General features: G+C 42.6%; 2 protein-coding genes across 2 annotated transcripts; both read right to left on the bottom strand.

The window, feature by feature from the left end:
* Positions 1-936: 936 nt before the first annotated feature.
* Positions 937-5347, bottom strand: LOC135502409 (hemicentin-1-like). The gene is made up of 7 exons (XM_064795223.1): positions 5279-5347; positions 4064-4170; positions 3481-3611; positions 3103-3212; positions 2287-2381; positions 1621-1903; positions 937-1215 (listed from the first exon to the last, which is right to left on the bottom strand). The coding sequence occupies exons 1-7, from the start codon at positions 5322-5324 to the stop codon at positions 974-976; spliced, it is 1014 nt and encodes a 337-aa protein (XP_064651293.1). The 5' UTR covers positions 5325-5347; the 3' UTR covers positions 937-973.
* A 1407-nt stretch (positions 5348-6754) lies between these two features.
* On the bottom strand, positions 6755-13706 carry LOC135502365 (uncharacterized). The gene is made up of 12 exons (XM_064795152.1): positions 13575-13706; positions 13033-13114; positions 12567-12763; positions 12113-12295; positions 11564-11795; positions 11005-11099; positions 10476-10618; positions 10152-10357; positions 9316-9453; positions 8327-9125; positions 7826-7916; positions 6755-7382 (listed from the first exon to the last, which is right to left on the bottom strand). The coding sequence occupies exons 1-12, from the start codon at positions 13598-13600 to the stop codon at positions 7340-7342; spliced, it is 2235 nt and encodes a 744-aa protein (XP_064651222.1). The 5' UTR covers positions 13601-13706; the 3' UTR covers positions 6755-7339.
* Positions 13707-14332: the final 626 nt, after the last annotated feature.

Here is a 14332-nt window from a genome sequence, read left to right as displayed (position 1 = left end):
GGCGCCACCGTCCGGAATGAATCTTAGGTTGTGAAGGACTTGTCTCTGGATGTGACATGGTCCTAGATTGTGACAAGACTAACTATTGGTATATTGATTTAGATGTTCTATTGTACATATTAGATGCTTAGGAGTTTTTTCTATCGTTCCAGTTAAACCATCATCTGCTGTCTACATCATCATCATCATATGTCTTCATCGTTCGTTGTCTTCAACAAGCTTCATCGTCGAGATGTGTTTGTCAATAAAGAGACTTTGTTACTGTTAGACATGATGCGTATAGATTCGCTTCTTACTTCCTGCATGCTTACGAGGGATGAGATCCCGTCGTGCTAGGACACGACAATATGCTCTGAGCTGCAAGTGTTTACACTGTTTTCACACTGTTTTCAACAACGCAGCATTTCTATATCGCCTCCAAGTAGACACACCAACTAGATTTCAGACCTTTATTTTTACACAACTGCCTAACCGGTAAATTTAGTGTTCCAGTTGAGTCTTGTGTTACTTTTTATACTAGAAGAGGCGATCACATACTTCTAAAAAGTCCGTTGGGTCGTATCGAAACTTTTTATGCTTCTTTTTTTAATCGTACTGTAAAGCTCTGGAACCAGTTGCCATTTAAAGCTAAAGGTAGTTTCAACCATGAATGATTTAAACGCATGGTCATAGCCTTTTACAAGTCTAAGCAAGTTTTTCTTTTATAAATGTACAGAACACATGCACTTGGACAAGCTTTTATCGCTGTGCTTTATGTCGTCCAACTTAACTTATTGTGCTTTATCAACACTATTGTTGTCTTTTAAGGGCAGTCAATTAAAGACTTTAGCCTATTTACTGTCCCTACTGTGCCATGTTGTATTTTTGTAAATATATGTTTTATGTTCATGTATATATTTTGTATGCCATAGTGAATTTGAATAAATAAACAAGTAATTATTATATTCAGAATTCTTTATTGATAAAATTGCAATCAACAAAACAATTCAGCGTAGAGAAAATTCCTGACTGGTCCGATCTTCGACATATCACCGCCTGATGAGACTTGCATCACGTAACATGTGAAAGCTTTCGAGTTATAACTTATTGACTTGCATCCGGGTTCATTCCTGCAGCGTGCCATGCACTCCAATGTGGATGGGGGTCCGACAATCTTCCGGTACTGCGCACTTGAGACATTGGGCAGACGACTATTTTCAAAGGCCTTCCAGTAACCTTAAATGAAGAATTTTTCAAAGTGTACAGAAAGAAAAAGGGATCTTAGTCTAACCACATTTTGACAGTCCTGAGCCAGAAAATGCTTTCCTGTGATCAAAGTTTTCTTTGGATTTAAATCGGCCTCTTAAAACCATACTCGACCATTCCGAAAATTATGCTTCAGGATTCCTTGCAATCTTGCTTCAAATCGAAAAGAAGATTGCTACAAAAATCGAACAAAGCTGCCGTTTTCGCTTAAACTGAACACCTGGAGGACTTAAATCAGAAGCTGTAGATCAAACAAGTTTGCTGCTGGGTTTGGCCAGGTGTTAAAACGATATTTATCATTGAAAATAGTAAATATTTGAATATTTTATTCTGTATCTTTGGCCCGCATCTTTGCAACACCTTTTACAAACTTACACTGCTTCGGTTTAGGTATCTCCTTCTCCTTAACGGTCACTGTGACCTCAGAGCTCGGGTAGTCGTTGAAATCCATCCCCAAGACCTGCACGCTGCATGCAAAGTTCCCAGCATCCTCCGGCAGGATGGAATTTATCGTGAGAGTAACTTCCCGGGTGCTGTCATCAACGTTTTCTACTTCGACCTTGTATTTCGATTTTGTGTCTTTGAAGTAAATTGTCTTTCCGATGCTCAACAGATCCGAAGAGACGGCTTCGATTTTTGGACGTTTCAGCCACATAATCTAGAATCAAGTGAAGTCGAGATAAGATTACAGTGATCGTTTCGTGAAAATGACACACGCCACTGCCGTGGCTTGGCAGTGTTTTTCTTCAGATTTGCGACGATTGAAACAATCACCTACATGTACCTTGTAGTATTCTCATATGACAAACCCAGTCGACACATGGGGGGCGTCGCCTGGCGCTAGAAGCAGGAACTAGATATAGTTTGACCAACAGCAGATATAGTATATGAACGGCGTACCCCTTTAATGGGAGAAATATGCATTCCATGGACTCGTTTCAAATTGGATGAGTGTTTGGTTATCATTGAATATATTCTGGATTAATAATTTCAGCCCGGTCATGATCAGGGCTACTCGTTTCGATCGAAAACTTGACTCACACTTTGTCCGGAGAAGTTCTTCACTGTACACTTCAGCTTTGCTGTGGTGCCTTCCTCAAAACCGAGGAGACGAGGCGTCGAGACCTGAGGCGGTGCTGGAATGTATAATTTAAAAAAACATTGGTATTATCAAAGAACAAAACATTGGTATTATTAAGGGCAATATTACTAAGCTGTCGCTCCCCACTCATCTTCATCAAAATGCACAAAAAAAGACAAATTAAAAATTTGAGGAATTATCACGCGATTTCGATGTTGGACTAAGATTTGACCCGACGAGTCAGCTCTCCATTGGTCGATTCTCTTCATGTGGACCATTGCATTAGTTAGGCGCCTACTTCACGTTTTATCCGTCCCCAGGTACGCTACCATGGACCTACAATGCTTGAAATGTACGCAATGTATTATAAGAGGTTAGGGATTTTTTCGCCAATCATATACATGTAGTTTATGTATTACTTATTCATCTGTGGAAATGTCATGCTTATATCTCCAGAGGAAAGGGTTTAATCTACCGTGAAAGAAATTCCGTATGTAAAAATGGTTCTAGGACAATTCCCGCTCCCCCGGACAATTCCCCACCTGTCAATTGCCCCCCCGACAATCCTTCCCCCCCCCCGTAAAATGACCCCCTATAAAACTGTACAGAGATATTTGCGCCAAAGCTGGTGTGACGTAGCCGACACCACGTCCTGTTTCCTAATCGTTGCTTTCATATCATTAAACGTCATCCCTTTGGATTCACCAGCGAGACGGCTCTGAGATATTAGTCTAGTAAGTTGGCCTTGCATAAATCACTCGGCAATCTACACTTACATTCCGGAACATCAGCCTGGACAGTGAACACAGCCTTTTGCTTACTGTTCCAGTCCGCTTCTCCGCGGTCCAAAAGGCAGTAGTAGACATCGGCATACTGACCAGAAAACCTACAATGATTATAAATGAAAAAAACATTACTCTAAAATATAACTGCTGGGATTGAGCGCACTAGTAATTTTCCTTGAGCGGTGATCGTAACTCAGTATAGTTCTAGTGGAATCGAGCCTTGAGAGTGATAAAGGTAGCCTAGGTGCACGCAGCTTTCGACCACGGACAGACTTCACACCCTGGAGAATCAATTCCCCAGATTGCCAATTGGCAGGCCTTCCAGTTCGGCGAGTTGGCCTGCCCTGGGGAAAGAAAACGTGGACTTACTTGTTTATAGTCAGCTGATAGTTGGTTCCTTCATTCGTATCTATGGTAACAACATTTATGTTTGGTTCAATCATGAGCTGCATGCCATTAATGGCAACGACCTCTTTGTCATCTCCCTTCATCCACAAAACCTAAAAAATAAAAATGAGGCAGTTATCTCAATGAATAGACACAGGAAAAGAAAGTTTCCAATACTTGCGACGCTGGAAAAAATCATTTATGAGAGGTCTGCTTTTACATGTGGCGGCGCATAGTGGCGAGCAGGGCCTTAGGCCTTACCTTAGGCTTGCCTGAAATTCACAAGTCATGTCCAAAACTGCCTCATCGCACTTGAACACTGGCGAAAATCGTTATCAGAGGTCAGCATTAGTTCGAAACTTCAAGTGGCGGCGCATGGTGACAAGCAGGGATATTTATCCTCATGGCTCGGTGGTGGTCATCCTGAGCTTAGAGAAACTAGTCTAGTTGCTCTTAGTCCTGAGATGCAGGTTTTTGATACTCCTTATACCTCGTATACAAAATATCGAGAGGCAACATTATCATCAAGAAAAATGTAAATACAGTATGCGACCAAGGTACCAACCTTGTCTCCGCCGGCATCAACAATGACACAATCCAGGACCACCTTCTGACCAGGCGTTGCCGAGACCGTTCTCGGCCCAGGATGCAAAATCCCGGACTCGCCACGCGCTGGAATGGATTAGTAATACATTTGAAAGGGCAGAATAGGGGACCCAATAATACAATAACAAAGGGAGGCTATTAGACAAATTCCAGGTGGTTCAGCTGGTGGTCTCAGGCCTGGCGACTAATATGCAGTTACATGTAGATAAAAATATTTCTCGTCCAAACGTGAATAGTGTAGACCCCCCGGGGCAGTCCACTGCGTCATCCCAATGGGATCTCCTTGGGTGAACGACGAGGCCGGTCCACTGCGTCCGGAGCGTAGAAATGTGCCGATGTACCGTTTTGTAGGTCCCACATGTTAATACATCTGAGGCGACTTCGTGAAACCTGGCTCCTGCATATATGGGGGACGTGTGGTCCCCCTTTAAAAGATTTCTTTGGGAGATCAAGAATTAATGAACGCATTGAAGTCTTAATTAGGACGCTCCAGTTCTTCCATCATGGCCGGTGTGAAGGTAATTCTAGTCTGCCATGAGATTTGTTATAATCCTTCCATCATGGCCGGTGTGAAGGTAATTTTAGCCTGCCATGAGATTTGTTATAATCCTTCCATCATGGCCGATGTGAAGGTAATTTTAGTCTGCCATGAAATTTGTTATAATCTACTTTAGATGCACTATATAATCTACTTTAGAAGGACTGATTGCGGCAGCGGGAAGTATCTTGACTACCTCAGCTACAGCTTGCAGTTCACTATCATTATTATACTGAAACAGATCTCTAACCTGGTTAGAGAAATCTAAGATTCTACTAAGGGCCTACCATCAAATTTTATTGGTACCTGTAACAACCCAGGGCAATATTCAGCAGTGTCAGTGGTGCAGAGAGGCAGCTGCCCACAGACGCCTCCGAAAAAGCTTTTATAAATGTAGATTTGGGACAAAATGTGGTTACTTGCTTTTCTTTTTGTAGATTTCACGAAAAACCTTGATTCCCGAAAATAAAAATTGCCAAAACTATTTTGTGATTGATTGCCAGTAAAAGAAATTTCATAATCCCCAAACGAAAATCATGAAAGTTTTTATTTTCTTATTTTTTTCAGAAATGTTCCCAAATCACAAAATTAAAAAGTTTGTCAGTTCTCAGTATTAGAAGGAGATGGACAACTCACCATAAGCGACTACTACCAAGGCTAGAAATAATGTCAATGTAGCCATCTTGAATATCCAACAGCGCAGGCTCAAGTGATAGAATGATGGGAATCTCACCTAGGTCAACAGGTTTTATTCAAATGGGCTATCACAAATTAACTTCCTCCATAAATGATAACTTTTTGATTTCATACTAATTGATTTGGATAAATATTATATTCAGCATTTTGACTTTTTCATATACTGGAGCTGTCCGCCTGCTTGTTTATTTTATTTAGACTATCTGGATGTAAAGCATGGGATGGGACTCTGATGCTGTACATTTATTGGCTGTGAAATTAAGTGCTGTGGAATTTCCCATCATTTTTAAGACACTTTCTTGTTTGTCGATGGTTCTAGAGTGCCGTATTACAAAGGCAACGTTGTGTTGCTCCCGATACCGAAAGAGAGCTGTTTGGAAGGCGGGAAGGGATGAGAATTTGGCCCCAACTTGAAGGGAAGCGGGAAGTTCTTCAACCGCAGCCGCCACACCGCCATTTTTCTCCAGCTGACGTCATTGATGACGCGGTTATGTTAATTCGCCTCTGCTGTGTATGCAACCAACTTGTTCCTGCGTACACAGCAGTCTGCTGTGTACCTAGCCACTTCGTGTATATATTGCATGTGTCGCAATACCTCTCTATAAGGACACCCTCAGGACTGACAAGTACAGCCCTCATTAGAGAGGTCAACTTGAATGGATTGGAATGTCCATTCTGGATCCAAAACTAGTGTCATTATTGGAGAGGGTGTTCTTCATAGAAAGGTGTCCGCAAAGGCTGGTTTCATTTTGACTTTCGGATATCATTAGAGCTAGGCATAGCCTCAACTAATGATCATTGTTCTGGGTCTGAAACTAGTGTCCTTAATGTCCGCAAAAGGAGGTTCCACTGTTCTTTATCATTAACAATAGGCAAAGTCGCAACTAGATCATTGTTCGGATAGAAACACATAACAAATTGTCATTCAGCTAAACTACAGAAACCTCTCATTACAGATTTGACACAGAAATGACACCACTTTTGGGCATCTTTTTAGTGCATACCCTAGTGATAATCAGCGCCACCTTTTCAGATGTTGTTGCCCTCTAACGGTGTTGCACAAAGAGATTCAATGGTGACTGATTCAAATCTCCATTAATCTCATATCAGTCTCAATTCGAGGACAAAGTCACAAGCAAAACGTTGGGACAGGAACAATTTTTGATGTGGAGGTGTCGGCGGTGTCTGCTTTGGGAGTTCCATGCCACATGGCATTATGAATGCCGCCAAATCCGCTGATTTGGAGATGACAGACACCAAGTTCAACATAAGACAAACAACAATCAACCAAAGGTTATTTAAACTATCTAGTTTTATTTTTCAAAGGTGTGGAGAAAGCCGACTCAAAAGGCAAAGGGTTAAGTCAATGACACAAGCACAGTACGGTTAAATGGTTCATTTTATTTAGCAGGCACTATGTGCATTTACAATATAATATGTGTTATGTCCCCGCTCGGGAGAATAACTAGGCCTTCTGCGCTAGTGGGCGAACTTTGAAAGTCGGAACAACACTGTCTTGCTGTCACTAGATCGGTGTATATATTCTCTCTCTAGGTGGCAGCAGGAACCGGTGCAGCCTAAACACAGTATAGTTTGTATCAAAATAAATGTACCGGTAGGCCTACAGAAATACAATAGAATACGTACATGAAACCAGCATGTAACTAGAATTTATACTCTTCACGCAAAAAAGCTCAACTTTTTTGCTGACATCAAACTACTACCACATACATGTTGAGTCATTCTCACAGTATCGCCGAAAATCGAAAACTTTTTGTTTTAGATACAAACTCACTGTAGATAGCTCAAAATAAGGGCAGACACTAATGCAGCATCTGTAAAGTCTAGTCAAACCTGGCACAATTGATTATGCTGCCTTCTGACTATGGGAACTAGGCCTACTGCATACAGCAGCCCGATTTCAAAATTTACAACAGGGGTATCAGGCAGATTGGTCAATTTTGGAAATCTCCGTCTCAGAACATGTCTTTTTCTTGGCCTTCACTTTGGTGTCTTAGTCTGTTCAAGAAGTTGGTCGATTAACCTGAAAAGATACAACCAAAAGGAATCGAGTCCAAATGTTTTGATCAAAATGACCCCCTTATCTACGGGATTGCCAACGAAAATTCGACCCCCAATCTTGAGGACTGTGTCAAAGCGATGGTTCTACTTAAGGTGACAAGTGAAGGAAAAACAGATTACACTGCCTACTTCTCCCTCTTTTAGGCCAAAATGCATCTCTTTCGAAAAGATGCAAGATTTTTCCTGATGAGGAACCCTTTTTTCATTTCCTCTACAAATTTGCACCCGAGTTTTGATCCCAAAATGACCTCCTTCCCCAAGGAAATTAGAATGTGCACACAGCTAAATAGGTATTCAACATGGAGGGGGGGTGCATGGTGCGGGCAACTTGGGAAAAACAGATGAAAAGTTTTGGTACGGTGTCAAACTTCTAATTTCCCGAATCTTGACACTTATTCTACTCACTTTAATTTGGATTCAAACTTTTCTCGTTGTTTCCTCAGCTGTCGAAGTAATTCATCTTCAGCAAATTCATCCAAGTCTGAGGTCAAGGTATCTGTAGAAAGAGAAAAAAACAACATGATCATGAGAAAAATACAGCATGATAGAGAGAAAAATACAGCAAGATGAAGATACAGCACAAGAGAATATTGAATTGAATTGAGAACATCAGTGGTGGAAAAATTTACTTGAAACTAAAACAGATTTGTTTTATTTTTCTCTTCTCTTTTTGACGATGAAAACATTGAGCGAATAAAATCTACATGCACATGTACTAAGGAATGAGGGGGTCAAAAGTAACATAAAATGTGATCAGTTGACATCCTTGGGTCTTCTGTGACATCACTGTAACATACCGAAGAATTTGGGTACAGGGGTGTTCAATGTGAGTGTTAAAAGCTGTAAACTTGAGAGCCCAGCTGAGGCAATAACCACAATTCCATCCCGGGTTTACACACGACATACCTTGTTCTGAAGAAGCATCAGGTGCCCTGTTCCTCTCCGACACAATGCTGTCCACACTCGACGTCGGCGAAACAAACAACCTCTCCGTCACCACCTCACCTACGACATTATCAACGGAAGAATCACGTTTTTTCGGACTGTCTCTTGCAATTTTCGGATGAGGGACATTCCTGCTTCCTCGCTTAGGCTTTTGAGATTTCTCACTAACAAAACCTTTGTCGGAATCTTTCACATTCACATCAGTGTCCCTGCCTTTCCTAGCAGGTCGGATGCCATGCTGACCCGTTGGTCCAGAATCTCTCACAGGAACGTCATTCTCGAACGAAACTGACCCGTCACATGTCTGCAAAGTGTCACATTGAGAAACTTTGGCCATTTGTTTGTCAACTTCACTGACTTTTTCATCGGATTCTCCTATTTCTCTGTCATTGTCGCTAGAATTTTCACTCAATTCTCTCACTTCATCTTTGTAATGATTTCCTTTATCAAGTTCCAAGTCCTCACTTCCCTCTCTGAGATTCTCTCTACTCGTTCCCCCATGTTTCCACCCTTCTGTTTCTTTATCCAAATGCTCCGATACGTCAGGACCTTGTCCCCCACCCGATCTCTCAGTGTGCTCGTCCATACATTTCTTAGCCTCAGTCTGATGGGGACAAGGTAGAATATCACACATGAGGTGAAGGTGCGGCTCAACCTGGTCCTTGGTGCCAGGCTTGCGTTTCAATGTCGGACTTGCAATCTGGGGAGGAGGACGAGTCATGTCATGTTCTGGTTGATCTCTTTCGGGGGACATCGGCACCTGAAAAGAAATATCTTCCATTTTTAACAAATGAAAGTTATCACGAATATTCAAATTCAAAGGGTAATATTGTAATGGGACTAGGCAGCATGGACAGGCACACCTGTGGAGACCGTGTTTTAGACTGCATTACTACCCAATAAAGATTGAAGGGCATAAACGAAGCACGACAAGAGAAACAAAGCCTCACCTGTTTTTCCCCCTGTCTTGGTGGAGAAGGAGTGAAGTGGACATTCGTGCCAGGCTTCAGAGGCGAGGAGTACCTTCCTGACGACGCCTGGGCAAGTCTGCTGCGGAAATCAGCCAGTTTTGACTCGATCTCTGGGTCCTGCAATCGATAACTTTTGTTTTTATTAACCGCTTCGCTACGGAAGGCACTTTCCAGCCGTTGCCATCTCTTGCTGACAGTGGACACCAATAATCACCAGTAAAGCTTACTTTTATCTCAACAGTCGAAACTATTCAGATGCGTCGCCATCTATAGTCGTAGTTCCACCTATCATAAACCCCGTGTTTTTTCAAGACCCGTGTCTTCGCCGTGTGTCAAAAACCCAGGGCGCACTTACACCTATCAGTGGTGTTAGATAATGGTTAATAGCCCCGGCGACAGGTGCGCTGGAGGAAGGGAGCTCTCCTGTGTTTCTTTCCCGTTGGAGGGAAATTTCGCATACGCAATACCGAGGCAACTACACCGCGCCATCTGTCGCCGGATCTTAGAACTTGCAATTGCCGTGTCTATTCAGATTCTACCTATCAAAAAACCCGTGTTGAACACGGGTCTAAATTAGCCCCATCAAGCTCGATGGGGCTAATAGACACGGGGATTTGAGACACGGGTCTATTTAGACACGGCAATTCATAGGTGTAAGCGCAAAGACACGGAGATTTGATAGGTGGAAGTACGACTTATACAATTAGAATGAAACTTATCATCCCCGAGTCCGTTGGGCATGTTTGGAGAGGGTAGGACCAAGTGGTCAGGATCTTTGACACCGAGTGCATACCATGAAGCCATTAAGAACCCACCCTGTCTGCTTTTCTTGGTGAAGCAGATCCTCTGCCCGCATCAAGTAGCCTGATACTCGGGTAGCCTTTAGTACGGGCCGTCTCCATCTTCCTACGTAGGCGCCACTGGTCGAGGATGTCATCGGACGGAGCATCTCTCCTTGGTACAGTCGGATCCCTGCGAGGGCCAGAAACTTCATCATCTCGGTGAAGCAAGTTTTCCTTCTCTGTAAAAGTCAGGCTGAACATTAGTCTCACAGCTAAACATTTAAAAACCAACGAGCCAAATTGTCACGAATCTTTATATTTGCATTTAAACGATTTTTAGAGAAAAATATGTCATACCTTGCATATATCTGATGAAGCCAGGCCTATACGGTCGTTCTTCGACTAGACTTGCACTGCTCCTGCTCCTGACCGACTCGAGTGAGGGCTCACTCCCAAGTCCTAATGTGCTGACTATTGGCTCCGAGCTAAGGCTCGACTCACTGGAAAGAGGACAAGAGAACTTTCTGGTTTATCATCATCTGAAAGCAGTGGTTTTGTCTTTTTCTTTTTCAGCATACACTCTGAAATTCGGAGTGTTATTCTCCATGGAGTATTTTTCCTCCGAGGCCGGATGAATGGTTTTTTAAGCGCTTCTATGGGGCCAATTATGTCAGTGTTAGCCTTGTGACTCTGTCTTCCAGCCAGAGACCACCAGACGGAACTCAAATTCTACCCAAGACTTCCGGCCAAAGAGCCTAAGTTTTGGGCCAACATTTTAGCTCCACCCTCCCAGTCTAAATTCAGTCCAGAGACCAGTCACTGTGACACTAATTCCTTAAATCACAGAGCGTACAGAAGTTGGTTCCATCAAAAAGAATGCGCTCACCTCAGTTCCAAAAGTCTGTCAGCCTTTTCTTGTAATTTTTGTGTCATTTCATCAATGGCTGGAACACTTGGTCGATAGCCAGATCTACCACTGCTCTGTAACAGAAATAGAACCACAGTAATTATGCATGTCATGCTAAGGCCACTGAAATTTGATTTCATGGTTCTCATCACTGCCCTCACCTAATTTTGAGCCCGCAAAAAAACAGATCATCGCTTTAAATAACTTTATCTGTTTACAAAAATGATTAATAGTTTTCACTAAGAATCAAGTGGGATTTTAGGGGAATCAGTGGCAGAGTGGCAAGAGCGCTTAGAACTAGGAGGTCGTAGGTTCAATACTCGGACAGATGAACACTGAATCATCTTTGTGTCCCTGAGCAAGGCACCTAACCCTACTTGCTTCTCTCCACCCAGGAGTAAATGGGTGCTAGGCTTGCTTGGGAAGTTACCCTGCGATAGAACAGGATCCTCTACAGGGGGAGTAATACTCGAAGTCACTTGATGCCAACGTTTTTTTATAAATTCAACAGTTGCTCCCTAAAAACCGCAAAACTTACCGAGCTTGATGACCGCCCCGGCTTCATGGGTGAATATGGACTAAGTGGTGACCTCACCAATCTAGTTTTCATTTTGCCAGGAGATGGCGTGTCGCCATTGGGTGTTGAACTTCTGCCGGGAGTAGATGGGGACTTGGAAGTTAACCACCAGAAATCCTTGGTTTTTTCTGGTTTCTTGGCTTCCCTGGCCTCCCTGCTCAAGGGCTGACCGTACCGAAATCTATTGATGTATCTAAAACGTTAAAAGAATTTTTTAGGATCCCTCATCATTAGGCATCACCCAAAAATAGAATACTTGAGTAAAATTATCTTTGTTTAGTTACACAAACACATGTACTAGAAGTTTAAACAAACTTTTCAAATCAAGATTTATCACGAGTTTTAGCTACCGATGGGCCACCAGACCAAAATAAAAATTCTTACCACCAGGCCATTCTGTCGAGGAAAACTACAACCTCAACTAAAGCTAAGCTTGCCACCTGACCAAAAATAAATTGAGTGGAGAATACTGAGCGAAGATACAGTTTTGGCTGACTGCATGATACTTACTTCTGAAGAGTCGACTCCGCATCATTCTTCTGCTTGTTTCCACTGGTGGTGCTGCTATAATGACTGCCCCCACCTCTCCTGGATGCATCAGAGTCAGAAGTGATTGGCCCCATATCAAGTTTTGTGGAATGGAGTCTTTGGTATGAATCTTGTACCGGACTCAAGTTGAATTCCGGTACTAAGCTGCAAATGAAGAGAAAACAAAGGTTGGGGATTAAGTTAAAGCTAAAGAAAGGATGCCTTCAGAGTGAGATTATTGTTCACTGCACTAGGATTTGAAGAAGTGCCTAATTTTCCTTCAAAATGACAAAAACTGCCTGAGATGTCTTTACTCATGCACGGCATACACAGACTGGTGATCGAATGTAAAGTGCCTCAAGACTCGAACAGTGTATTGCTCTATAAAACCTTATATTTCCTAATCTTTTTCTCTGAATAAAATACTTGTACCTACCCAATAGTCGATGCTCGTTCACTCTCAGGCCACGACTCATTAAACTTAGAACTGGCACTGGTGGCTGGACTAGGTGTGTCTCCAGTCGGTGGCGCCTTGCCAGTGTACACATTCGTCCCCTTCAAGAACTTCTCATCAGCCGGTTTCAATGGCTTCGATTCCTTCTTTGAAGGTTGCTTCTCTGGGCTCAGGCAAATCTGTAGAGGAGTTGAGGAGTTGGAGAGCCTTATGAACATGTCTAAGCGTATTTCCTATGATAAATACAATGCCCTTCCCTCGTCTCGGCAGGTATCAAAGTGTCATCAAGTCATATGCAATTAACTGAATGGAACCCTATTGTGGGCCCGATTGTCCACATGTTTCACAAAAATTGACCTGGCTACGGTGGCTCAAGTGGCTCTGGCTTTCTTCCCAGAGCTTGTTGTACGAAAACGCATGACAACAAAATTCACTAAGATGTTCTGACCTTTTTATCTTTCTTTGATAGTTTCTTCTTCTGCGAGGGATGGTAATAACCTTTGTGGAGAGGGGCTTCATAGAAAGGATCCCTGAAATGTCAAGAACGTAATAATATTCAGAAACTGAAAGAGATTTTGTTTTGTGTGCAAAAGGCCAGTTTCACATTCATTTTCAAAAGGCCAATGACATGAATGAGCACCTGTCGATCCTATTGTTAGAATAGAAGATACTACGTCTACATAGCCGCCATTGCTGCTGCCGGTCGAGTGGCTGTCTTCATTGTCGGGGACCAACAAGAAGTTAGAACTAGGCCTAAATCGTCTTTATACATTATTCACCATTCTATTCCTACAACTACATGGCATGCTCAACATCAAAGTTTCAAGTACGCTCCAACCTATGATACCTAACAGTAACCTGATATGGCACAAGGTCATGAAGGTGAAGGAAATTTTTTTTGGGACACCCTGATGGCCTGAATTTTTGCGCTGCATGCTGGTGGATTGTAGGCCTACAGAATTTCTCTCGGTTCACAAAAAGGAAATGCACCTGGAAATTTTCTTAGTGTATTCCATGTAGACAACTTCAATACATCTGAGGGAGTATTTCAAATATCAACAGGGGAAAACAGCTAAAATTGGAATTTTGTTGAGCAAATTTTTCAAAACAACCGCTGGTTGCGAATTCACCATACTTCGAATATACCAAGCGAGGGGGCTTGTTAATTTATGCAAGTTTCTCGTATGAATCTATTTTTGTCTGTCATGTGACCTTCTTCGGCAAGTTTGCGGCAAGTTCATAACGCGGGAAACGCGAATGACTTCGGCGATGGGTTCGTTCAAAACCTGGCAATGGCAATTGGCAATGGCAATTGGTGATGGCTATGTGCCAAAAGTATATCAAATATGGAAGTTGGATAAGTTGAAGGTCAGGAATCCGTGCCAGTTATATGGCATCCTGTGGTCCATATGGTTTTTGATACTCCTATTCCAACCGTCATTATGCAAGTTACTGAATGGAACCCTAAGGGGACCATATTGTCCACATGTTCGGCAGGCCCAAAACCTAGCTAGCTGATCTGTGCCAGACTTATGAATAGGAAATGGAGATGGTTCATTTTCACCGCCCAAGAAAATGTCAAAAGGAGGCTCAATCGTTGGTGTGTGAAATCCCCTTATTGGAGATAGGCCTACACCAGAGCTCACATTGAATATTCTAGCATGAATCCATCAATCCTCTGCTGAAATAATTTGCAATCACATTGAATGGTTTATCACCAGTATGAATCCATATCCCTGAGATGAAGC

This window comes from Lineus longissimus, chromosome 18 (assembly GCF_910592395.1).
Source record: "Lineus longissimus chromosome 18, tnLinLong1.2, whole genome shotgun sequence".
Classification (NCBI taxonomy): Eukaryota; Metazoa; Nemertea; class Pilidiophora; order Heteronemertea; family Lineidae; genus Lineus; species Lineus longissimus.
This window is presented reverse-complemented; position numbering and strand designations above follow the sequence as displayed.

What these genes read in the sequence shown, in the direction of transcription:
- LOC135502409 (XM_064795223.1), bottom strand. Translation starts at nt 5,324, where the DNA reads ATGGCTACATTGACATTATTTCTAGCCTTGGTAGTAGTCGCTTATG. An exon ending in CTTGGTAGTAGTCGCTTATG is followed by an intron (nt 4,171 to 5,278) that starts GTGAGTTGTCCA and finishes AATCCATTCCAG; the next exon opens with CGCGTGGCGAGTCCGGGATT. An exon ending in AGAACTTCTCCGGACAAAGT is followed by an intron (nt 1,904 to 2,286) that starts GTGAGTCAAGTT and finishes ACTTGATTCTAG; the next exon opens with ATTATGTGGCTGAAACGTCC.
- LOC135502365 (XM_064795152.1), bottom strand. Translation starts at nt 13,600, where the DNA reads ATGGAATACACTAAGAAAATTTCCAG. An exon ending in GACAGACTTTTGGAACTGAG is followed by an intron (nt 10,619 to 11,004) that starts GTGAGCGCATTC and finishes TCCTCTTTCCAG; the next exon opens with TGAGTCGAGCCTTAGCTCGG. An exon ending in TGATGCTTCTTCAGAACAAG is followed by an intron (nt 7,917 to 8,326) that starts GTATGTCGTGTG and finishes CTCTTTCTACAG; the next exon opens with ATACCTTGACCTCAGACTTG.